A 27240-nucleotide genomic window follows, 5' to 3' on the forward strand; every position below is an offset into this window, starting at 1 on the left:
CGTTTTTGAATGCGTGACATTTGCTTGTAGTGGAGTCTTTTCACAGAGCAGTTCTTAAGTAAAGGAGCTGAGTGTTGCACAACTGGTTATATGTTATGTAAAGGAATATGTAATTAAGATTTGAAGTTTTCCTATTATACAATTTTCTCTAGGTAGAAATGTATACTTAAGTAAGCTGTTTTGACACCTAAGTACTATGTAGAGACTTTCTAGAATTTGCCAGTTGTAATTAGTTGGGCTGAATTTTATTTACTATGATTCAACACATACACCAGCTGCTTGAGCTGCTGGTATATGTGTCGGTGTGAATTACCTAAAGTCGGTGTGAATTACCTAAAGAACTGGCCCTGGTTGTACCTTGCTTGTTTGTGGTATTGAAATGATCAGTTTACTTATATTTAAATTAAGAAGAGCAGCACACTAATGTTTGTTTCAGACTGGATGTCACTCCCCCAGATCTTTCAGATACTATCGGTGCAGCATTGGGAAGATCTTTTTTTCTTCCACAGGACACGAATGAAACCAAGATGGTTCATGACTGCAGACGTGCAGCACAGTGGCTATGGATAAATATCCACCAGTTTACTGCCTCCAGTACTGTGCATGGGGAGGAGGAACAGGCTGAGGCCGTTCTGCAGTACGAAAAGTCGTGTCAAGAGACGAGTCTGGTAAGGAGACAGTCTTGGAGCCATTCAAGTTTTTTAATATAGTAGACTTGTGGACACTTTGTGAGGAAATTGTAGACCAAAGAAATAATCGGGTTTATTGTTAATGCCACTGAGGGAACAATAAATGGCAACAGAACATCCGCATTTGCATTTCTCCACATAGTTGAACACCACGGGGTGTCAACGTTATATGAGACTGATGTAGTTATATTCTTGCAGCTGAATATTATATTGTTCCAGTGTGTGTGTGTGTGTACGCGACCATCACCGGCCCTCCCTGGGAGCTAGTTTGTTGATCTTTATTGAGTGGAGGGAGGACAGTGCTTCACCTCAGTGTATAGAGGTGAGGAAAAAGGACAGAGAAAATGTGGAAGGATGGACAGAGGAAGAAAGGCATGTGGTGCTTTCCAAGCTTCTCACTCAAAAGTGACAGTGTCCAGGGGGTTTCTGTGTAGATCTCTGGAGAGACGGGAGGGTCCAGGGGGGTAAGGGTGTCCCAATAGAGGAGAAAAGTCAAAGATTAGGCACATATGATAGAATGAAAGAACAGTCCAAATTATTAAACGGGTCTCATCAATTCTTCTTCAGGGCCCAGAGTTAGGACAGGGGACCTGGCCCCCGAAAGCAGCACTTAATTTTTCACTTGAACTGTACCACGGACATCTCAGAGGTAAGGTGACATATTTATTGACACTCCCCAGGTGTGAATTTGAATGTGTTATGTGCGTACCTAATAAAGTGGCCGGTGAGTGTATATGAAGAATGTAACAGGAATCATTGTATCTTCAGCTCTTTCGAACGGTACACTGCCATCTTCCATGGTATAGTTCCTGAAAGGAACATGTTTTTCTCTTCTGATGTTTTCAGGTGATTGTCTGGAGAAACTTGATAAGTAATAGTAAATGGAAATCAAATTAAATAAATGACCAATTAATCAAGAGTGATGAGAGAAGTTTGATACATAATTCCCATATTCTAAAATACAGGTTTTTATTTTGTAGTACTGTTGAATTGTATTGTGTTGTACCGACACGTGTTCTATTATTTGCAACACACTTGGGGAGTGTACCCCCTTTGATATGATTGACAGAATTCACATTAATAAGGGTTTTTGATAAGACATAAAGTTTGAAACAGCTCTGTTTGAATTGTTTTACTTTTGGATTGTGATCAGACCGAGGGCGTGTGTGAAGCAGCAACTGGCAGCATTTGTTAATCCATGAAATCAGAGTGCTAAGGCTGCCAACGCTGTTCTCAGTGTTCACAGCAAACTCTGGGCCCAGTCCCGGCAAACACAGCAATTAAAGGCTCTAGGTTTAAATCCAAACAGAGGAGAATCCTGGAGAGAGGACATGCTGTAATACTCCTTAGAGGCTGCAGGTGGAGCCTTTCAACCACATACAACACGAGGCAAGAAAATCCTGACGTTTGTTTTGAGGCTTAGCAGCTTAAAGTCTCATTCCATTTCGCATGTTTTGGTGCATTAGCCAGAGTTAGGGTTAAACTGCCGGGTTCCATATCCTTGAGCTATGAATGATTTTCTTTATAAAGTCACAGTGCTGAATCAACAGCCGCTCAAGGGTTTGATCGGTGAACCTTTAATTAGCCCCACCGCAGAAGAAGCGACACGTGTCTGGGCGTAGCTCATTAACAGAAAGTAATGCTAGATACTGACGATATGTTAACCACAAAACTGCAGCCAGACTATTTCCACAACTGCTACTTCACAAAAGAACACACAAACAAGAAGATATCCAAAAGCGTTGAAGAAAGGCAACTGGAGTTCTAGATGTTGTCTGTGAAGGTAAACAAGAAGATATACAAGGGGAACTTAACCTTTATTTAACCATGAAATAATCCCTTTGAGATTCAGAATATCTTTTGCAAGGGGGTCCTGTCCAAGACAGCAGCACAGTAGGTCGACATAAAGTACACAATAGAAACAAAACAACAAAACAAACAAAAACAGCAAAACGCATCGCTGCATTTTGATCACCAGCTGCGTTTAGTACTCAACGGTCTTTAATCATAACTTTCAATTCTCCCAGGATAATGAATACGTATGAATACTTTACAGGCACTTTCATCAAAGTGTGCGAGGAATGGTGCACATTATCAAGCCGAAAGACTACATCCTCTGGAGGTGACTTTGAGAGTCGAAAGAGTACATAAATAAGGAGGCAAAGCACACAGGATGGCCTTATAAAGGAAACTGTACCAGTGTTACAAACTACGACTGAGCAGAGAAGGCCAACCAGCACGCTCAACAAAAGCTACAGTGATTTGAATGGAAACTGGAATCCATTACAAATGCTGCATGATACACTGAATCCAGCATTTTCAAAGAGGAAAGATTTGCATGCATGTGTAAAATGTTACTGTCGTCAAGTACTGATAGAGGAGTTGAATGTATCAGTCCTTTCCTCGCGCTGAAGGAGAAACACCCTTTGTTTCCATAGTGGAAACCCAGTTTGACCCTGAATTTCTTTGTAAGAACCTTAAAAGACAGATTTTCATCCAGGTAAAAATATTTATAGACTGAAACTCGTTCACTGACTTTCTCATTTTGTGTAACAATCTGACAAACATCGTCTGTGTTCTGTTATTTTAGTTTTGCCAGAATTGAATACAACTTCTAACTGATGACTTGAGCTGCAGGTGCATACGCCCACTTACCAGTTCATGATGCACACAAGTAAAAATGTCATTAGAAGTCATGCTGTCAGCTGTACCGTTTTACCTTTTACAAGTGCAACGCAGGACCACATATCTTAGAAAACAGCTCTGCAAACAGCCTACTACTTTGTACAGTCATGTAATACACGACTACGTGTGGAATAGTGAAGGTCAGAAAGCTTTCACCGTGTAAGATATGAACACACAACCTTCAGATCTGGAGTCAAACATACAAACATTGTGCCACAGCCTGTTGCAAACATTGAGGTGAACTGACCTTTGCAACTCACAGCTTGGTAATAATGTCTCATTTTCCTGGATAAACTGATTGGGTTCTCTTTCAGGAGTTGTCTTAAAATGTACACGTAACACAGCAGCATTTTGCACCATTTTCATTAATATAGTGTGGGAGCGACACAGGTCGACAGGAAGCAACATCATCTAATAAGTTCATTTTTTAGTAGTGGGCAGGACTCAAACAACCCTAATGGCAGATCATTATAGTTCATGAGGGCTCTATTTTTACACTGCATTGAATAAGTAAATGAAACGGCACAGTCCACACCCATTTAGAGGCCTGCCATTGTACAGGTGAGCCTGGTTTCTTAAGAGCTGATGACATGTTTTGATCAGTTTTTCAGGCTCTGCTGATGAACCTGTTAACGTGCCCTGTCACACAAGGTGTTCTCCACACCTTATGTTCTCCATTTCTGAAACATGTATGTTCTTGCACCACATCAAGGAAACAACAGGAGGACGGAGAGACGATTATTCACTTCGTTGCTACGAGGCATTCTACTAGTAATCCGGAGTGAATGCGGACGGAGGACGCAGTAAATTGCACATGTATGAGCCTTTATGGAGGCTGAATTCTCCGCTGGCGAGGTAAGCCTTGTCACGACACTAGGATGCAACAGGAATGACCTCCTCCTCCTCCTCCTCCTCCTGTCCTCTTTCTCCTCTCTGGTCGAGTTGGAACACGTCTGCCATGAAGTAGCACCTCTCTGTCAGCTACAGCACGCCGTGTCCCCTCTTCCCTCCACGGAGGACAAGTCTGGAAACGTGTGGACAAAGAATGTGTATCCAGTCATGAGATATGTTGCATGTGAATATTTCTGATAACGTTTCATAACAAACAGTGGGTCAGAGTGGCAGTACAGTACATGAGGGCCCACATATAAATTTATAAATAAATATAAATTTCTTCTTCCATTAGTAAATTGATTCCTCTTGTGATGCAGTGTTCATATCCATCCACATTTTCCTCCAGTCCCGTCTTCTGTATTTTTTTTTTTGCTATCTCTTTTCTTTTCCCCACCACAGCTGTGATGCAAGGGAAACAAACTTTAACAACTGCAACAGAGGTTCATATTTTCAAGTCTCTATTTTAATTTTGCTCATTCACCACTAAAAATGTAGTCACAGAACTCCACAGGTACACACACTTTGGAATCAGACTACTTTGAGGATAATAAGAACAATGCGAGGTAGTGTTGAATGACATGAAAAACCTTTGACCCTGAGCAATGCATTAGCAGGGTATCCCTTGCTACACTCTTTATGTTTAATCCATCAGATATAGGAACAGCTGCACCTAGCCACCATTGGCGTTAGCTAGCTTTAAAATGCCAAATTACCTACACCACAGTTGTAACGTCCTCATTTGCAACATTAATATTGTATATGTTAATTCCTATAGGTAGCAAGAAACTATACGTTCATACGTTTTCTGGAAAATGAAAAGCAGCCACTTACCGCAATGTAGTTCACGCTTTCGTGGTCAAGTTAAACTACAGTTAAATGTCTCGTTACTTCCTGTCCTGACAGTGGAGGTGGCCTGAGAGTGCAGCGGAAGCGGTCCCGGAAGATGCCTATAGCCAACAGGTGTACCTAATAAAGTGGCCAGTGAGTATGGTAGTTGTAGTAGTTGTGTTTTGTGCAAAGGTCTGACTTTTTCACACATTTTTCCCGGTCTCGCTGTATTTACTGATACATTTCACTGTGTTTTGCCACTCAGGGGGGCGTGGCCCCATGTAGTAGAAATGACATCACAGGGTATCCTCCATTCTGGAATTCAACAAATAAATAATGAAAAAAGACATGGTGGAGACGGGCTGCACAGCGGCTTGGTGGTTAGCACTGATGACTCCCAGCTGGGTGGAGTTTGCATGTTCTCCCTGTGTCTGTGTGGGTTTTCTCCAGGTGCTCCGGTTTCCTCCCACCTCCAAAGACATGCGTTACTTGGTTCTCAGCCATGGGATTAATTGGCTAAGGTGGAGTAGGCTTTCATGATAAGTCAATCAGAGGCAGTGTTCAGTTTACACACAAACCGCACACAACAACTTCACACCCACACCCAACTAGCAGAGGTAAATGGTAATAATGCCGAATGTGGAGGAAGAGTTAAGAGCTGTCACTGGTTGGACTGAGTTTTTTGGCTCTGATGCTGATATATCTGCCTGTTACATTCTGACTCGATGGCCTGACAGACTGTCTCATTGTAGAAGCTTCAGATCAAACACAAGTTTTGGTCTACTCCCATAAAGAGTGACCTCTGAAGGGCAGAGATTGTTCCTTTTTTTTCAGTCAAACAAATCAAATGTGTTGTTACATGATCGTTAATGGAAGCGCATAGGTGAACGGTGAGTGTTTATATACAACTTGTATAGCAATATTCCACACTTTAATGATCGCGACAGTGCTTTGCATCCGAGAAAAGGGGGATTTGGTCGCAGATATCGGGCTTTGTGCAGGACACAGTGATTTATTCTAATATCAGCAGCCTTTTGAAAGAGCGGGGGTTTGATCGGTCCATTCTTCAGGTCACGCGATGACATATTAGGGAGGAAAAAACAGGCACCCAGCTCTCACAGCGGGTCGACCTGGGATTTTTGATGTGAAAGCGGTATCTGTTTACCAGTTCGGATCTGAGGTGTAATAAATATTTAAAGTTCTGTGTAAGCACGTGTCTATACAATTCTACTCTATGCAACTGGCTGAAACCTGCTAAGAAAAAATAAATAAATTATTAGACATATTTAAACTAAAAAAAAGAGTAACGCAATAGTTACTTGCCTGGTAACTAGTTACTTTTATAGTGGAGTAATTCAGTTACTAACTCAGTTACTTTTTGGGAGAAGTAACTAGTAACTATAACTAATTACTTTTTAAAAGTAACGTGCCCAACACTGGCCCTAGATAGACTGGCGACCTGTCCGGGGTGTACCCCCGTCTCTCGCCTCTATATGACAGCTGGGATAGGCTCCAGCTGTCCGCGGTTTAATAAGCGGTAGATAAGAAGATGAGATGAGAGTTTGACGTTGTGAAAACATAATTTTATTCTAATTCTAAGAGGAAAAAATACAATTAAGTTGTAAAAGCATAAATTATGAATTACGAATCTTTCACCAAGATCAATACGAAAACATTTTCTTTTCTACTGGAAAACCAGTAAATGTAATAAATACAGTGAATTTGTAAGAATGCAATGTTTTTATTAAGAGACAAAAAGAATACCGTCACCTGGATTTGAACGAGATGATGATCACTACAAACATTTTGCCATTCATACAAGCATAGGTAAACAGATGTGGGTGCCGCCCACATGAAACTCACATGACCAGGGTCTTCCTATTGTAACCCCAACTCAAGATATAGGGTGGAGCCATTGACTGTATATTTTTAGGACCATCCTTGTAAATTTGCTTGCCACCTCTAGTATCACTCATCTGTCTTTTGTCCAAAGCGACGATCAGATTATAGGGGGTGCAGTTCCATTCCCAAACACTAGCGTCGCTAATGAGCCAAACACGAGCGTCCAGCGCCAATTAAGCTTTCACTAGAAGATTTGAACGATCTTGGAGAAAGTTTATCATTCGACAACCAGTCTACTTTTATTGGGAGTTTGTCGGTAAGTCATACATCCCTATTCACAGCTGACAAACATTAAATTAAGAAGCAGAGATAACATTAATTAACAGTAATGTCAATTGAGGCCCCACATATGTTAGCATTTCGCTAATAAACGTAACGCTAGTTGATGAATTTCTTTGTAATTTGTATTTGTGTGTTAAAATAACGACTAACCATAATTTAGTCAGGGATAGCTTGTGGTACAGAGACTACACATGGTTGGAGTACTCCATCCGTATAGAAGCTGTATTTTGTCATGCCGCCATTTTCCCCTCCCAAATGCCCCATCCTCTAGCTAGCTTCTCCAACCGGAAGAAAACTTAGTGTAAAGAACACTCCAAATCAGAGCAACGTGGAAATGCCATGTTGTAACGGAGCAAAATGGTCAGTAGTCACCCACATCGAACTCTGTGTATGTTTGTGAAAGATAGAGATGTTTTGACTTGACAGTATTTGTGAAAAAGTAAAAAAGATTTTTGAAAAAAGGCTGTGTTTCTGAGTGTTTTGTGTATGTACAGTAAAAATGTGTATAAAACTGTTTAAGATTTTTTTTTTTTTTTTTAAATTACATTTAAGTGTCTTAACATGGTGTGACTGTGTATATATACCTTACCAAAAGTGCAGCTTGTGTGTAAGGATGTTGGACAAATACTTGGCCCTCCTATGACTATTGTGACCCCTTCATGGCCCCTTATTCAGGAAAATCCTAGATCTGCCACTGAGCAGAGGAGACAGAAGATGGAGAGGAGAGAATAGAGCATGGAGGATAGAGCCACCAAAAAGACAAATTATGCAATGTTTATAATTCAGAGAGAATTTTATTCCATCAACAGAGTTGTTATTGTGAAGAAAGCCACTTAAGCAGCTCAGAGGTGACCATAAAGGGAGTGAAAGGAGAAATGTGATGTAAATAGGGCAATGTTAAGACCTGTAGTTAATCTCGCATGTAGTGTCATTTCCTCCTGGACAAATATTTTCTTGTTCTAACCCCTGTGTTGTTCAGTGGGAGGAGATGAAGCAGAACAGACAAGTCGGGTGAAAGAGTGGAACATGAAGACGAGAGAGAAGAACTGGCCAGTACTGATGCAGCTCAGATGACCACTAGAGGAGAAGATGAAAGGGGCAGCAAAGAATGCATCAATCTGAGGTAAGATTAGGGCAATGTTAAGAGCTGTAGTCCCCCCTCCACGCCCCCTAGGGTATAAATCCGCCCTATGTGAAGCATCCAAAGGAGGGACACCCACGCCCCCACACACATTTTGAAAAATTAATTTCAAACCCAAATCATTAATAACAAAGTGAACCAAAATAGATCATTAAGCATTTCCTTAAGTCTTTCTCATAGCCTATATACTATAACTTTATTTTGGTGTTATTTTTGGTGATTTTAAGTGGTCCCAAGCAGCCACCCCAATGAAAAAATTCTGCAGGCGCCTTTAATTTTGAAACTGAACAAGCTACTTGGACGAGTGATGAAACTTTTGCCTTTGTTTGCGCTGATCAACAATGAGCATTAGATAGAGGACTGTTGAATGACTTTAAATTCCAGGACATGTCCTGAATGAGACTCATGGGGCCAAGGCCACTGTCCTCCTCCTCCTCTTCCTCCCTGCATTCCTGCTGTGTGGTGGACACTGCAGTCCAAAGATTCATCTCACTAGAACAGCTTGAGTAATAAAGGAGCAAGGGCATGGTTGTGTTGGTCAACTTCCACACATGGAGCTCATAATTAGAAATGCAAAAACAAAGCAAGCTCTTCAAACTGTCCGTGGTTTACTTACAGTAAACGTGATCTCCACTAGGTGGAGCATTTGTGGTGCGTTAGAGTGGATTAGAGGTGCACTTGTCCAAGAGCTTTCACCCTTATCTGGATGAAAAGGTCCAGCCTTCCACATGTGTCTTGCAATATTTATGAACACGCAGTTTAATTCAAAGCTTCAGTTGCACGAGTTTGAGCTTTCTGTTCTGGGGTCAGAGTGGGGCATTGCATCCATGAATCCAGCTGCCTGGCTCCAGATCAGTGAAACTAGAGGAGAAGAATTCAGCAACCACGTTACAGCTGTCAGGTCAAACACCACGACAGCGAAACACAACCGACAGCAAAAGAAAAAAAGGGAAATACTGGAGCACTTCCATCTTGTATTGAGATGGTCCAGTTTGGAAACGGGCTTGTCCATCCTTCTTGCACTGGTGTTCATGTTCACTCATTTGCACTGTACTGGATCATAAAGAGCAAGGGCTGCAGGGAGTGAGGGAAAGGTTGCAGCTTTTATCAGTGAACTGGGTCATACTTTACATCCAGCCTCAGGCCTGATCTCCTCCTTTCATCTCCTACTATATATATGTGTGTGTGTGTGTGTGTTTACATACATACAATGAAGATACTGGACAAAATTTCCCTCAGGATTGATTGGTCTGTCTGTCTGTCTGTCTGTCTGTCTGTCTGTCTATCTATCTATCTATCTATCTATCTATCTATCTATCTATCTATCTATCTATCTATCTATCTATATCAGTTGAGTTCAGTGAATTGGAAACTTTCCTCTGGTTACTGGGATGTTTAAACCCATTCAGTCAAGAAAAAGCTACGTTTCATGTGTTGATTCAAAGGAGTGATACCTGATGATGTACCTAACCCCCAACTCTCACTAATCTGAGTGTGCTCTTACCTGGAAGAACAGTTGAGCAACCGAACGGTGTCTTTAAAAGGTGTGCAATTACTGTCTGGAAATGCGAATCTGACGCACATGTCTAAAACCAGCAGAGATCCCAAACTAGACAAAGCCAGATTTCTCCAGGTTCCAGGACAACCAGGGGACCCCAGAGAGGGGTTTCAGCGGGACATTTGTGCCCCTCTGCTTTTCATCGCCATACCTCCACAATTTAAGTTTGAACAGTTGGAACCAGAATTAAATACACCGACCTTTCTACAAATCAAAGGAAAATAAACTATTTTTTACGCGCAGTCGTCTCATCTGATCATTCTCCGCCGATGTGAATGTGTAAGCGTTGCGCAACTTTTTTTTATGATAAGATACAACAGAAATGCAAACTGAAAAATTCGCTGGATCACCTGCATGGCCGTAGCTACTGCACTGTTTGGTTTTGGAAACATTCTTGGTTCCTGCACTGACATGAGGGCGCCGTCATAGTATCTGTTGTCATCTGGTCCAGTTGTGCGCTCTTTTTTTTTTTTTTTTTTTTTTGAGTTGGGAAGTTTCTGTAAGTGAGTCAACACGGCACAGGGAGGACGCCACCCAGCCCTGCCGCTGGATCATACCTACGCTACGCTGGGCTTCTCCTCCGAGGACGCGGGACACAAAGGCAACTTCTCTTGGTGAGGGGAAGATCGGGATTTACTTTTTCCTTTTCTTTTTTTCTTTTCTTTTTTTTTTTTTTAATCTTCACACTGAACCGGGGATGGTTATCGCCGTTTTGACGCGGCTTTTTCCTCTTTGGGATTAACGCAGTGGACGGAGGGAGAAATGAAAGTGACGGTGTGTTTCGGGAGGACCAGGGTGGTCGTTCCGTGCGGAGATGGGAATATAAAAGTCCACAGCCTCATCGAGCAAGCGGCCATGAGGTATAAAAAGGCGATCGCGAAGGTAAGAGCCCGACCGTGCACACACGCACTATGCGCGATTTCGCAACGCTTCGCTCCCGAGAGCGCGGGGCAGCGTGCTGAGTCCACACCGGAGCCTCAACATGGCGCTTCTCTCGGGAAAGAGGGAGAGCAGCCGGTGGCTACTCCCTAGAATCAGAGACCCCCAGGGGCCCCTGCAGGAGGAAGAAGAGTTGTGGGAAGATCCACTCACTTAAAGGTTGTCCCCTAGTGTCGCTGTGCCGAAGGGGTGCGCTTAACTTTTATCACGCTACCACAACTAACCTGCAGAGTTATGTAGTTACTGCAGCCACCTTCAGATCGGCGTGTACCTGTGCGGTTGGCCGTGGAAAAAGTTCAAGATGCACCGGTGGAGTAAAGGCAGGAAGTGTAGTAAAAGTGCACCTTGGCTGCAGTTTAAGACCACAGCGAACAACAGCTGTGAAACCGGATCATAACGTCAGTGAACTCATCAAACTGTCTCTAGATACTGCACACACACACGCACATTATGTCTTATAGTAAAGCTATGAGTCATTTACTGCACCGTAAAAACGGAGACATTTCCAATCTGCGTTCACGTCTTTATGTTACAATACAGTTCATCAGTGTTGTAAAAGAGAATTGCAACAAGCCAGTGGAGCATTTTCCAGTCTGTAGAAGCACTCACTGACCTCCCACTTACATGCGTAGAATAAAGCTATTTGGTTCATCCAAGTTTCATCTGATGGAACAAGACTGCGTGAGCCCATCTGCGCCAGATCTGAATGATTGTCTTTTTTTCTTCTTTTTGTGGGTTTCCAGCAGCAGAGCTTTAAAAGCCATTAAATGACTAATGAATGAATTAAAGTTTGGTTGTGTTGCCATGGTTAGTGACAACACTTTCTCCCCATTGCCAGTGAGTGCTGTTACCACTGTAGTCACGTCAGCGCTGCTGCAGGATTGGAATATCTTGCTGGAGCCACGCTGGTTATTTCTCCCACGTATCCTAGGTTGATCTTTTTACTTTTTTAGTGGATAGCGATGGGTTTGATACGACATGTGATTTCCACGACGTGCTGTGCTTCACTTTGAATACTTCACTTCCCGGAAGCTATTCACTGGTTTACCTCAGTTGTCGATTTGACCAGAGAAGACAAATAGTCATGAAGTAGGTCAACATTTACGCTCATTCTTGAAGAGCACTTCCTCCTTTACACACACGTTCACTCCTCTGTTTACCAGAGCTTGACGGTTTCCCTCGGCTCAGCAGAATAGAGGCGACTAGTCCATTGATCTGTGCAGCAGCACTGTAAACGAAGAAGTGTGCTTTGCCTCTTGAGAATGCTTGGCCCTGGGTTCACTCTAACTACTGCGTGATGTGCAAGACAAGACCTTTGGACAACAGGAGGATATAACCGCAAGCTAGATTATAACATTACAGCAGCTGATAGCGAGACATAATTGCAGCAACCGTTAATGTCGTTAGTGTATTGTGCAAATCTGACGCTAATATTATTTATATGTGCATGTAAAGTCCAATATTCACTCATTATCTGTAACCGCTAATCTTCTCGACTCAGGAGTCACCCTGCACAGGTCATCAGTCTGTCCCAAAAAGACCTCAGTGATGTCTTTGCACTGTGGGAGAACACAAACTCTACACAGAATACGGCTTCACCCGGCCTGCACGTTCAAACCCAGAACCTTGGTGCTGTGATGTGTCAGTGCGAACCACTACAGCATAAAATCCAATATGTTCATCCATAATTCACACGAGACAGCTTGGCATATCCAGCTTTAATGTGAAGATGTGAGAATTTAAGGAAACAGGTGTTTGGATGATCACACTTGCACACTGACATTCTCAGAGAAGCATTTGAAGTTTTTATCAGTGCCTATTTGTGCAGGATGAGGGTCTATCCTGGGACAGTTTCATACTGTGTGTTCTCCTTGGTGGCAGGGAATTTAGGTACGAACGCACGACAACCACGGAAACAGAAAGAGTCAGTGTAGCGTTCTGTGGAGGAGGATGGGACCAAGTGCTTGTGCCAAATGAGTGAAAGTAATATAGCACAGCAAGACCACAAAAAACTGTTTAGGAATAACTAAACAAACATGACAAGATAGCACAAGGTCAGAATACAGCCCTAATGTTATGCCATAAATGGTGTATGCGAAAGTCCCCTAAGTGTGGAAAGTGTGCAAACTCACCTATAGCAGCCTTCCAACATATTTAAAATTCTTGCGATTAGCAAAACATGATTTGCCAGTGTGGATTTTAACTCAACCAATCAGTGGCACTCCCCCGCCTTCAGAGGTAGAAACCAAGAGGCAGCACCTGAAGAAACAACTACAGGAGATGCAATAAAAAATAAAAAAAACACAAAAATATGGTTGAGTGTATGCAATATGAATAAGCTTGAGGCAGGTTTTGATCTGCAAGCGTCTCTGTCATCCAGGAATGTGAAACCTCAGGTATTCCACAAAAAGTGGCGGGAGACTTCTGCAGCAGTTTCCTAAAGATGCGACCTTCTGCTGAAGGCCGCCTCAAGTGTGGATATAAAAGACTGTGGCGCTGTGTTGAGATCGCAGTTCGAGCGTGAAAGGACCAATGTGTCAAGCATAACTTCACCTGTAAGCAGCCTGACATGCTCTCTTAAACTGGGCTCAGACTACAGCTCACCCATCTTGACAGTCAGAACTGAAATCTGGTCCAGAGTTTGCTTGGTAATGGGAGGTGTTAACACATCTAGGAATATCTAGGAATAAACACTAATATTCTCGCAGGCTCATTGCAGCAAACCTGGTTAATATCATCCACATAGTTTTTTTCCCTGTCAAGTTAGAGCAAGTTGTAACATAGCAGTCTCTGATTTGTTTACCTCCACTCACCCTGTAAGATCACATGGGATGGTGCATCCACTACTCCCTAATCTGACACGATCATCTGATATCCTGTAGTGTGTGCATTATGCTGTTATTTTCAAATCATGTAGTGAGTGCATTTTTGAGACCGGGGAGAAGAATATCTTTTCGTTAAGTGGGTCATGTGACCTGATTTCAGAATCTGATAGGATTTTGAAACTTGACTTCTCAGCTGCGTTGTGGGTCTGGTTTTGGTTTGATTTGTGTTCCGATCTTGAAGCGATACAGACTGCCAGCTAACTCATTACTTGTCCATTTGGCTACTGTCATAGTGCATTATCAGTGTTTTAAAGATTCACGTGTTGAACTCTGAATTCCCAATGCGTAATACACCAATCAGGTATAACATCAAAACCACTCATCATGTGACAATTCACTGCTGTGCTGGGAAACGTTTCGACCCGGCACTCATGTGGATGATACTTAGGCATGTATCACCCACCAAGACCAGACCAGACACCCCCGCCCTGTAGCAATGACACTCCTGGATGGCAGCAGTCATCACCAGCAGGATGCAGCCTGACACAGACACACACACAAAAACATTTTAGGAACAAAAAAAACAACAAAAAAACATGAATACACGTTGACCTGGCGTCCAAATTCAGGAGATCCCAAACTGATCAAGTATCTGTGGGATGATCCACAGAGGCCCCTCCCCTCAACCCACCCTCAGAAGACCCATGTCCATTCTCTGATGAGTCACAACTGTTTTGGAGGCTCTAGGCAGACTTCCACAATAGGTCATAATGTTATGCCTTACTCTTGGTATTTTCTCCTACCTACTCTCTGCCTGACACTAATGTGTTTACCTACCTCTTCATGTGAACTATTCTGTATTGGTTCTCAGCTTGCTCTGACAATGGTGCACTCCTGTGAAAACTGACTCACGCTCCTCTTTGTTTTTGAGGCTATGAATAAGCTGCGCTGAGGTGTCTGACCTCAAAAACACACCATACAGTACCTGGTCTTAGGGATCTTAGAGAGCTGTGTCACATTCTGACCAGAAAAAATCAGTCTCCATTATCTTCAGCCTGTGCCAGAACAACATGCACAGTCATGAAGCATTCATGAAAAATGTCTTCTTCTCATCCTGCTGTTCTGTTCTCAAGGCTGATGTTTTTAACATTCAGCCTGTTACATAATAACTGTGTATTTTCTCGATTTTAAGCATTTAAGCAGTAGCAATATGAAAATGTTATTTCATTGGCTTTCGAATTGACGTACAATATACCACGTGGACGTGATTATGTATTTCGGATCTTAATTCATCCTCTAGCAGCATGGTTTCACTCACATCTGGTACGCCGTCAGGCACATAAAACAAAAGAGTACTCTGACATTCAGTCACCGGAGCCATAATTTGTGGCTCTGAATCTTTGAGGAGGAGCTGTATTTCAGGACCCTATTTGTCATCTGCTTTCCCACAGTCTCTCAGTCTAAATGTAGGGTAAAGCCTTAAATACATAATTGGCCTTTTCGCTCACAAAATTCCACAAATGCAGACCCAGAGACATGTCACAACATGGTCAAGTTGCTGAAATGCACAGATCCAGAATGTCCTTACGGGAATGCACAGTTGAGCAAAGACGAATTGTATATTTTCTTTCTTTTATGAGACGGATATAAGGCAGCATATGATGAGCATGTGTCCCCTGGCTCCTGGATGTCTGAAAGCGAGGATGATTTAATGAACCGATGATTTATCTATTGTAGATGCATAAGCCATCCCCCGACATGTAATAAGGGCTTCACTTATTACTCAAGTGTGTGTCAACTGTAGACTATGACATGACAGACTTTCAGCTAATACCACCACTGTATTTGTCAAATTTAAATCGTTTTCTTCCAAAGGGACATAAGTCATACTGAAAATGAGGAGTTATTGAGAAAGTAATCAAAATACTAGTAACAGGAAGACGCCAGTCAGTAGAAACTTGAGCTTTTGATAAGAGGATATAATAGACAGCACTCATGTCTATCCAGTAAATATGGAGCTAGTAGCCAGTTTGGTTGACATAAACACTAGATTAATAGGGGATGTATTCGTTGTTTTTTTTTTTTTTTTTTTTATTGCAAAAGCTTGGTTGGGAGACACTGCTGGGAACTGATTAATGCTTCGGCAGAGAAGTGCCAGACCTGAAAACTTTTTTGGTGGGCTTTATGTAATGATGGACAGAAGAGGAATAACCACATAGTCATGCACATCACCAACCACCAGTTTCGTATTTTGATAAGAATTGAGTCTACCACATTAATTTTGCTCCTTGGTTTGTGGACGACTACTGCTGCTGCTACTTTTTGGAAATGAGAAGTTACCATATTTGGAAGAGTGAGAGGAGCTGGGCTGGAGTGAGGGGTAGATCCGACTTATCAATCACACCAGACCAAAAAAAAAGACAAATAAAGGATTTTATTTAAGTGGTACAATATTAGGCATGTGTTTGTGGACAATACATATGATAATCCTTTAAGATAGTCCTTTAATTTGGATTAATTTTTCAGACCTATGTCCGTCCTTTATACAGAGATGTGCTTGGAGACTGGCTAGCTGCTAACCGAGTGTTTTCTGTCTTTATAGTAAGCTAGCATTGGCTGTAACTTTACTGGGAAAGGCATTATTGTTATGATTTTGCATGAATGCAAGGAAGAACACTTTCCCAACCCTCAAACAACAATTCATATAGTCCTGCAAAAATTCTGTTGATGTCTTAAATGGACAAATTTTAAGTGTTTTGAAATGTAAACTATCTTTCAGTCAAGGCTTAGTCCCGAACTAAGCCATAACAAGTTGTAAGTACCATCACACAAACTTAAACCAACCATGATTTTCTTTTTATTTCGCTGTCAAAGACCTGGCTTGTTTTGCTGCTGCCGTCAACCTCCACTTTTCTGTTCTGGGACTTGTTATCGTTCAATGAAAGCACAGCTATGCTTTTTAATCCTCATCTATTCTCAGGTAAGAACCTAACATGAGCCGCCTGTGCTAGTGCAGCTGGGCAGAATGGGAAAAGTGGGAAGTGCCTTTGACAGGCGGTCGATGCTTATTAGCTCCCAACACTCAGTGGTTATGTAACGGAGTGGAGCTGCAGAATGTGAACAGGATTATGGAAGATAGTCGGAGGTTGTGTATGAGTTGACTGCAGAAGGCCGTTGAGGATGATGGGATGCAATGGGATGCGATGTGATTGACGGTAACGGAGTACGAGTGGGTCTACGGCTCAGTTAAGCGGCAGGGCTTACTGTCGAACGCAGCAGGGAACGCATGGGAGGAAGAAGAAATGTGTGGACTCAGTAACCTCTCATCCCCTTGTTATACGCTTCGCTGACTTTTGTATAGCTTCCTCTCCTTTTCCTTCTTTTATCTTGATCCCTCCGTCTCTCTCACCCTCCAGCTGGTCGACAAAGTGCCGTCCTCTAGCTGACTTTCACGCTGACCCCTTTCAAAGGAATTGTTGCCTACCAGCCCCTGAGTAAAGATACACACCCCTGCTGCTGGAAAAGTCACGAGCTGAAGTATGCCCAAGCATCCAGAAAAGATGTAGAGCACCCCTGGCCCCCCAATGCACTCCTTTGCTGTGTCTTTACTGAGATCCAAGACATGGATTTCTCAGTCTTTTCAGTTTGAACTGTGAAGTCCCTTCAGATCCCAGATTCAAAGTAAAACATCTGCCGCAACAGTTGAACACACAGTAGTGCAGTAAAGAGATTACGAGGGGGGGTTAGCTTGTAATTTTACACGGTGACGAGTAACAGCATGCTGCATGTAGTCTAGAACTGTGGTGACAGTAAATACAGTAATTACATCGGTAAGAGAGACCTTATAGAAACGACGTCAGTGAAAATGCTCTTATAGTCAGCGTAGCCTGTAAGGTGCTGTGACTCGTGGTTGTCATGATTTTGGCCGGTTTCAGTTTTCAGGACTGTTTTTGACTGTCAAAAGGGTCACCAGGAAGCATCTCCACATAAGCAAATACCTGTGGATTTGCGACATCTGATAGTCAAAGGCTGCAGATAGATGTGTAATATTAAATATGATGGCTCTTTGTGAGCCTTCTACAAATTTAGAACAATATATAAAAAAACAAATTGCTAAATGGGTCACCTAATTGTTAGGGCAGTGCACTGAGAGTAAGTATTTAAACTCCCATACGTAAACTCTAGGATACTGCAGAGCTGATGTAATGAAAAAATAAAAGCAACAGCACTCTAGTTGCTACAGGCTTTGGTCCTTGGGTCTACATTGACCACAAAATGGTCAATGTCGGGTAGAATTTGAGACTACCTCTACCCCCGTCTGGCCGACTGATTAAGCAACTGTCTGACTTCCCTGCTCACGGCATCAAGGACAATGACACCACACTCTGGGAGCCTTATCTAACTCAAACAGTGCCTCTCTTTGAGTTCAAACTAGGGTGACCTTAAGGCTTCACTACTGTAGATCACCTCTCAGTGTACACACAGGTGCTGATATGAGGTGTGCCCATGGTAAGGAGGGTACATGCATTCAAAGACTGCCAAGAACAAAACATCAGCGGCTCTAGATCCTGAATTGAAAGCCTTTAGCTTGAGCGTTACAGACAAAATTCCTTGGTAGTAACTGCAGTTCAAGTGGGCTAGCTGCCGTAATGCCAGAGACATGGCAAGCCATGGTGTGACCGGTTGTCCAGCTACTTGCATACTTGCCTATGTGTTGGGGCATTCAGTCACGGTCGGTTTCTGTTGCCATTGCTTCTTCTTTTTGGATTTACTGTGTTTGTTCACTGTCTGATGAGCTGAATAACAGAAATTCCTTTTGTTGTCAAATCATTTACAGATTTAGCTGGACTTGACACCGTGTAGCCGGAAGCCCACAGTGAAATACTGGGTGTGTTTTGTGTGTAAACCGGGCTTTGTTTGTATCTTTCAGTGATTTTTTTTTCTTCCACTGATAACCTTAATCTCCAGTCTGTGGGCTTACACTAGTGTGACTAAGCTGACATATCAAACATGAGCTCTCCCAGCTGCAGCTTTGTGATGGAGGCGACTCCTTTTTTGTTATCTTAACGCACTGATTCAGATAATCCAGCTAATCATTAGCCAGAACCGTTAGAAGCGGGACAATAGAACCAATGCGCTGCACGTGCTTTTCATGAGTTTGGGGAGGTAACACCTCAGCGATAGTGTCTCCAAGAGGTTTCAGGTTTACTAAAGATGGTGAGTAACTGTGCCATTAAAATGACCCCAGTTAAAACTACCCATCCATATTAATTAATGTTAATATATTCATTAAAAAGTATTAAGTAAATTTAGGCCAGATGTAACCATCCTGACAAACTAAAAGGGATGCTGAGATTAGAGGTTTGGAGCAGATTGATTGTTTGCACATTAGTCACCTGTCTTATAGACAGAATAATGGAATTACAGTCCAGTCCACTTTTAGAGGCACGTAGATAAAGTTTATGATGGGGATGCATTTCTTTGTATTTGACAGTGACCTTGCACTGAATGCTGAAGCGTAGACGTGCATCTTAAAAAGCTTTGACCCTGACGTGATTTGAACACGCAGCCTTCTGATCTGGAGTCAGACGCGCTACCGTTGCGCCACAAGGTCCCTCTCTTCTGCTCTTTTATCAGGGATGCACTGAAAAAGTGATATGTGGATGTTACAGTATTTAAAGATGCCCAAATGACGAAAGGATGTGTATGATTTGTCACTGTCATTTGAACCTGACTTTGTGATCGTTGCACCAAAAAGTCACTAATATTGCATTTCCCATCTGAATTTTTTTTATCTCTCACTGTCTCCTTGTTCACTTGACACTCATTTATTCTATTCACAAAGAAAATAATGGCCTTTCTTTGAGAAATTGTATCATAAAGCCCTTTTCATGTAATGAAACTGGCTTCTAAAAGGCCATGTTTGGGAGTCAAAGGAATGAGCCGCACAGTAGAAGCCATTATCTGAAATGTAACCCCCTCACAGGATGGATTGTTGTTGCTCTTACAGCTTGCTTTTGAGGATTTTTCTTTTTGTCTTTTATTTTTAATTCTGTCTTTGCTGCCTTTGTCTTGCCAGGCAAGCTGACACAATTGTTTCTCCTCGGTAGAAAGATTTGTTAAACCCAATTGCCCCTACTTTGATGTGACAGAAAGAGGCCCAAAATGTGACAGAAAAGATTAACACATTGTTCATCTGCTATTGCCATTAGTTGCGTCGGAAGGTGGACTACATGGCCGATATTTGGATTATTTTTAAATGGAAAGTGAGAGGAAGGTGGCAGGCTGTTGAATGAAATGTATTTCAGTTTGCTAATGCTGCTAAGATGGAAAAACGCTTTGAACCTCCCCTGTGCATTCTTAAAGACTGTTTTGACAGCTTACACTTTACACGTCTTAACACGGAGGTCCTGCTTTTAGAATACACAGAAGACTTTTCCATTCTGTCATGGTATAGGCCACTGTAGCTCGACCGTTTCAGTGAGGATATGCTCCTAAATCTGAATCCTTAAAATAAAAAAAGGAGGAGCCCAGCTTTTTACATATTCCACTTACAGTTACACAATCATCTCTTAGAGGCAGAGCTGCTCTGCAGGCGGGAATAATCGCTGTGGTTGACTTAAACTTCAGCGACTGCAGCCAAGGAAACACAGCTTGGAAAGTATGAATCCAAAATCAACTTCACTTTGGGTGATAATGTATCTTAGGTGGGAAACATTTAGATTCACAGCTAGAGGGTGGTTGATGCTTACTATGATCCAACTTGGCTGACTGCCTGACAAAAGGACCTGAAGTTGAGACCGATCTCGGGCTCAAGGAGGTGGAGTGGTTCTCCATTAACAACCCATTAACAGCAGCTAGGGTGTGGAGAACCATTAGTCTCCCTTATCCATAGAGTTTGTGTTTTTCCATGTGAAGGAACGGTCCACGCTACAAATATTATAACTATTGTCAAACATAAGGCGGTATTGTACAATACAATTTGGCTTGTCTGAGTAGGGAAAGCACTAGTGCAAGAACAATGGGTTTAGTTCCATTAAGAGTCCTGAAAAGCCGTGACTGTGGACTGGTGAAGACGCCTGTGCTTTCTCTGCTGTGACAACTCAAGACGTCTTCAGCACCAGTATCCCAGTGGAGTGCTTCAAGTCGTCTCTCTTGTTTTTCTCATCCCATGTCATGAGACGACAATTCCTGCCTCGAGCTGGATCCAGCTATGAGCAAGTCGTAGCAAAGGCCAACTATGTGGTTTGTGGTGTTTCGACATGCAGACCATGCCAGGCCCTCTTGGGTGTGATCCACTGTTTTGTCAACAACTCACTGTATTTCTGTAGTCATGATTGTAGTCACAGAGAACTCGGTTATTGTGAACTTAAGATCCATTTTTTGGAAGATTGTCTTTCAGAGGATGCACCTGGTGCGTTTGGAGATGCTCTGGAAATGCCCAGTCCAAGCGCATTTGATTTGATTTCTTTATAATTATTGAAAAAATCCCAAATTAAAAAGTATAGTAAAAATTGTTTCTCAGTTCAAGAGCTTGTTGACTTATACTGGGCCATTTGCATGGCTGCTGTTTTGACTTTTTATTGCAAGAAAAGCACAGGTGAAATAACTTTAGGGATCTGTCTGTCCCATTGAATTGTCTCCATAAGCCATAAGAGTGAGCATGTATTCATAACACCAGGCCCTTATTAATGTTCTTGTGCTTACCTCAAAATGAGCGCTCATGTATAGAGCATGTTTTCAAGTTGTGTACACACAATGCCTCGAGTACAAGTGGTAACATCAGCTGACGGTGTTGAGAACACAGCTGCTTGGCAACTGTTAGCATCCAGAGCTAGCCAAGGCTAGCAGTTTAGCATTCTAACAGATGGTTACTTCTTGTAGAAAATATGTGACGTGGGGAATATGAACATTTTCCTCAGAAACTTGCAAAGAAAACTATATATAGATCTAAAGAATATATTAATTTATTATCCATCTCCAGGATTCTGAAAACATAAGCAAAACATGTCACAACTCATGGAAAATTCGTAGTCAGGAGCAATGAATACCACGAGAAAGGTGCATTGCTCAAGGCAGTAAACAGGACCCGATTTGAAGGTAACGTAGATCTTAGAAAGTAATTTACACAAGGCTGTGGGTGTGAAGTTGCTATAAGTTGAGGGAAAAAACACTGAAAGCGTTGTCTGCATCTAGGTGCCTCTGGAGCTAATCATCTAATAAGCCAACAGAATATGTATTATACTACTCAGTTATAGTTTTTGGTGGGTGGTAACAACTTACCACCCACCAAAAAAATAAATCTCCACAGCCACCACCAGCCACCAATCTTGTGTTTCTTGCTGTGGTATGTCTCAGATAAGGCATCTGGCATCCAGGAGATAACAAAACTTAACATAAATGTAAAGATTTGTTTTTTACAGACACTATAAGACAAATATTCACTTTCCTTCTAGCCTCCTGTATTGTCCGTTGACAGCTCAAAAAAATAATACCTGTTGTTTTCCAGGTCTCATCTTTCCGGCTAGTTAACTGATAAACTTTTTGTTTGCAACCAAAGAGCTAAAATGCTAAAAGTAACTGAGCTGTGCAGTGGCTTGACAGTTTGTTGCGTGTTTGTTTGTGTTGTGAGCGACATCTGTTACACTACTATTTATTTCAGTGTTGACATTAAAAAAGACTTTAGCTGTAACTTTAGCCAGCTAGCTAAAATGTTTAGTTGCAGCAGGTTCCTTTTTTTTGTCAGTTTGTTTTCTCAGTTTGTTTTCCTTTAGTTTTTAGTTCTCGACCTTTCTTTAAATCTTTGACCTTGTTATCTTTGTCTACATTAGTCTTTTCCGTTCCTTGAGAGAAAGGGTCAAAAGGTCTTTGTCATTGTAATTAGTCTTTTTCCATTCTCGTCTTCTCCGTCTTGTTTTCCAACCTGCCTTACAGCCAGGTGTTACCGAACTCAATTCTTATCTTCTTATCAGAATGAGTCTGGTAACACACCATTTAGATTTCAGTATCATGGTGTTTCAACTTATACATAGGGAACAAAAAGCCCTCTGTTCTAAAACCATATAACCAGGCTAATCTGTCTTTAGCTATAGAGGGTGTGCACTAACCTCACTGTCCACCAGAATAACAACTCTCCCGGTCCGACGAGTGTCATGACATGCTGCTACTTGACTCCTTTTATTCAGTAAGTACAGAGGTAAAAAAAAAACAAACATTATCTGCTTCAATTAAACGCAGGTGTAATTGACAGAGATTCTTACAAATTATCAAAGAACAGTTACAGCTGAAGGCACACAAAAGACATAATGCTCTTAAGTATCTCAATACGGGAGTTGAAATGAAAGCAGCAAGGTCCGCATGCAGCAGCATTGGTTTTACACAGCTGTGTCTTCTGTTAGTATGTCTTGTACTATGACGTCATGTGCATGGCCTCTATATAAGCCTTGAGTGTTTAAGCTGGAAAAATCAAAATTTTACATTCTTGCGTGATCGCAAAGCAGTCAAAGGAATGTTGGTGAATTTGTGTAGCCACTGTGAACATCTAATCTGTATGGTAAGATATTTTATGTGTTCCCTGTTCAACAAACTTTGTTGCGGGCAAAATGACAGCTTTTTGCACACAGTGGGGGAACAACACAATTAAAATGAAAACTGAATTGCTAATTGATTTAAAGTTTTAATATTTGTTGGGAAGACGGAGTCGGCTGAGCCATGTAAGAACTGGAAAGAGAGTCGTATATAACATCAAAGTGGTTCTGCGGCTTTGTCTATCACTGGCTTTTGATCCCACTAATGCATTCTGGGTAAACCCTCGGGCACCATGCACATACAAAGTCTTCTCTTTCAGCGGATGAAATAAATAAACATGGTTGGGTATAGCCAGTTGCGTTAAGCTTTATCAACACTATTTAACCTACATTGTGATCTCATATTTGTAGACGAGCTTGAAAGATGTTAAATCTAATCCGTTTTTCATCCCTGATTTTTAACTTTCAACTTTAGTTTCACTCATTAATCAGAGGTTAATATCAGCCAGGGCTTAGTTTTTTAGGTTTTTGTTACATCTCAAAAAGCTCTTGTGGCAAAAAGAAATGATCAACTAAACATCGGTAAATCACAGATAATTAGAAAGTAGCATTTTTAGTCTGTCGAGCTGAGGGCACTAAAGCATTTCCTTTGCTAATACATGTGAAATAAAATAGCATTGATACAAAAACTGCAATCAGTGCAGTCTGTGCCTTGAAGTTCTCCTGTTATAGTCCGATTAAGGCAATAATTCATTTTTTTCATGTGCATGTGAACGCACTGACTTTGTCTTAGAAATTCTTTGTGAAGTAAAGTACGTGTCACTTTTAAATTGCTATGCATCCAATTCCCTGTCATTCAAATGATATTAAATCCCGTTTGTGTTAGTTCTTCCAAATGTATGCCCACCAGCATTTCCTCTCCAACATGCAGACAGTGTTGTGAAGTGGAACAGGCATTCCCAGGGCCACAAGAGACATATAAATCCTATATGCTCAAAGGCCCTAGACGTCGGTGGGACGAAGGGATGTTGGAGTCATTTGGGCTGATTCATCTGGAAACAAGAACTCACCTTATGATCTGAGCTGGAGGAACAGACCGCTGCTACGTTAAAGTGGATTTACTGCTTTGTGAAGATAATGAATGTAGCGGTTTTGGCAGGTTTTTGTGTGCTGTAGCTTAAAAGTCTTTAAAATTAAGGTTAGGGCTTCCCCTGTTGGGAATTCACCCTGGTCGGGTTTGCGGGGGAAGAAAGTAGTGCAAAAAAAGTAGTCAGGGCCTCCGTGTGGGTTAGCTGACAGCGATAATTTATCTTAATGATCATTCATTAGATTTGAGCCCCAAGAGCAGACTGTTTCTGGTGTGATTCCATTCTGGAGTCTTGTAAAGTATTAATACGACTGATGCTCTCACTTTGGAGCCTCTACTCACTTACTGCTCTAACTCAGAGCTGTGTGACCTTGGCTATTGCTGCATCATGTCCTTTGGAGTAAGTGAACTAGTCCTTCTCTGCACTTCGATTTTAACGTGATTGCCCAAGGCTACCAAGTTCTTTGTGAGGAAATTGATTCAGAGTTGACTCAGTCTGTTTGACATGTGACTGAGATTCTTTTGATTTGAATTGACATGTTTCTCAGACGAGCAAAAGCAGGATGAATGGTTTGGTGTTTGTCTTATGGACACTCCAAGAAAGCCACATCAAACACAAAGAACATATAGATTTTGCTGCATAGATAGTTCCACCAGAAAAGGTTCATGTCAGACAGTAGTCTGCTTTGATCCTTTGTCAGCTTTGTCACATTAATTATATGATTTAGTTTGTTTTGATTTATGGCCTTGTGACCTATTGGATTTATACTCACCAGTAACAGAAACAGTGCAAGTGTCTTCTGCTCACTGGCAATTCATTTAACCAGCTGTGGATTTGGGGGAGCAGGAATACAAGAATCTGGTGAACAACTTTGTCTCATGGTGTGGAGCGAACCACCTTTCGATCAATGGAGCTAAAACCAAGGAGATGGTAGTGGATTTCCAGAGGCCCAGTCCCTACCTGCAGCTTGTAACTATCAATGGGGTGTATGAATCTGGGTCTACAGCTGGATCACAAACTGGTCAGCTAACAGACTCAGTACACAAAAGAGGTCAGCGGCGTCTAAAGGGACTAAGAACGTTTAATGTCTGCCAGAAGCTGTTGGATGTCAGATGCCAGACTATTGTTACCAGTGGCCTCTTCTACGTTGTGGTGTGCTGGGGAGGCAGCGCTAACAAGGAGGACACCTCGCAGCTGGACAAACTGATATGGAAGTTTTTCTGTGGTATTCTCGAGATAAGATCCTTTTTTTTTTACATTGTACTCCAACTCCTATTGCTCAGTGCCAACAGAACTTGGACAAATTGGGGAGGAAAATCAGTGTTATCTTTCAAAAGAGACCAACGCCACGCTTGTACTCAAAATGGTTCAAGAACAGCCTCAAATTTACTCTGGGTATGCCTCTTTAAGGTGATTTTAGCGAAAATTACAGGAATTTCAAAGGGTTATGTTCATGTTTTCTAACCTAGCAGAAGCACCCAGATAGCTGACAATGCTAGGCTGCAGTGTGGAAGATTGTAGGCTGGTGTTTAAAAAGATTCACCCACTACAAGATGATCCCACAGCACTGGGCTGTGCTTTCAAGGCTAGACTGGTTACTGCACACGTTTTCATTTTCAGCTTAGACACTGCGGTTCCGCAAATGAGTCGTAAATTCGGCTCATCTGGTTTCGATGGCCAACATGGAGATTTTGCTGGGAGAGTTGCACTGATGAATATGTAAAGTTGCGGATTTATCTGTGCAGAGTAATATCCTGCCCAGACTTTTTTCCCCCCCTTCTTCTTATGGTTGCAGACCATGTTTTGGGATGATTAGTCTTTGCTTGGATCGTGAAATGGGGTCACTGGGTGCAGACTAAGGAAGTGTGGCTAAAAGACGTGGGAACTATTTAAAAGCGAAAACAGGGTTGGTTTACAGTGCATTCTTCTTGACCTCTCTGCGTGCTCACATTACATGGATCAGTTGTCCCAGTCAAAATGTGCTGCAGTCTTGTGACTTTATTTAGGAAAATCGAAGGAAGGGCAAGACGCTGATTTATAGACTGCTGCAGTATGTCGACACTACTGAGCAGTCAAAGTCAGATCGCTTGGTGCGCATGAGAGTATGTGTAATTTACTCAACTTAAAGGCACTTGAGGCTGTCTTGAAGATGGCACGAAGAATTGCCTCTGGCGTAACAGTCACGGAGCACTGACAACAGATGGGTTTTTTGTTTGTCTGTTTTCTGAGGCTGTGAGGATGCCGAGGTTGCCACTGACAGGCCAAGCATCTCACACCCTATGATTAGGGATCAGTAGTGCTTGAGGGAAGAAGGCAGCCTGCAAATAGCATCGGCAAACAGATTCTCCCATCTCAAAAAGTGCCTGCTTATAAGATGTAGACCAGGAATAATAGCTTCGGATTTTGTGGGCTTTTGGTGAAGGAATGGAAAGACACCTACCGTGTTAGATTGAAGTCCTTAGTCCTTAGTTACTCACACATGTACCACCCACTTGGATTAGACCAGTCACCCCCACCCCATAGCAATGACACCCCTTGATGGCTGCAGCCTGACTCAGACTCAAACACAATAATGGTTTAGGAACAACTCAAAAAGAAAAACCATGAAAAACAGCACAAGGTGTATACCTGGCCCACCTCTGCATGAATAACTGTTTTGTTAGGTACCAAGTACCAACTAATGTTGCCTAATGTGATAATGTGATGCTGACAAGTGTATGAATCAGCACATTTCTAATGGTCTGAATGCATTTTGGGGGAGACACCTTTCTGTCTCATTGTGTTTTGGTTGTTCCTTCCCTGCTATTAAAGAAAGTGACTGAAGGAGCTCAGTGTGAGGCTGACAGTTGTGGGTGTTAGGTATCTTAGGTCACATTACACCA

At 42.1% G+C, this 27240-nt stretch overlaps 1 protein-coding gene and 1 non-coding gene across 5 annotated transcripts in view; one reads left to right on the plus strand and one right to left on the minus strand.

Annotated features, from left to right (window-relative positions):
- Positions 1–1263: 1263 nt before the first annotated feature.
- Positions 1264–27240, plus strand: part of LOC124995993 (partitioning defective 3 homolog) — a 336782-nt gene continuing 310805 nt past the window's right edge. Inside the window, exons 1-4 of one of the 4 annotated variants that reach the window (XM_047568781.1) lie at positions 1264–1338; positions 4087–4229; positions 5172–5249; positions 8260–8403. In XM_047568781.1, coding sequence (XP_047424737.1) covers positions 8389–8403 — 15 coding nt within the window. In that variant the 5' untranslated portion in view covers positions 1264–1338; positions 4087–4229; positions 5172–5249; positions 8260–8388. Of the gene's footprint in view, positions 1339–4086; positions 4230–5171; positions 5250–7170; positions 7255–8259; positions 8404–9915; positions 10862–27240 lie in introns of those variants that run through there. The other 3 variants (XM_047568782.1, XM_047568779.1, XM_047568780.1) reach the window with 3 other exon arrangements.
- On the minus strand, positions 19286–19357 carry trnaw-cca. The gene has a single exon. It is a non-coding gene; the product is annotated as a tRNA-Trp (tRNA).

Source organism: Mugil cephalus, chromosome 18 (genome assembly GCF_022458985.1).
Source record: "Mugil cephalus isolate CIBA_MC_2020 chromosome 18, CIBA_Mcephalus_1.1, whole genome shotgun sequence".
NCBI classification, from domain to species: Eukaryota; Metazoa; Chordata; class Actinopteri; order Mugiliformes; family Mugilidae; genus Mugil; species Mugil cephalus.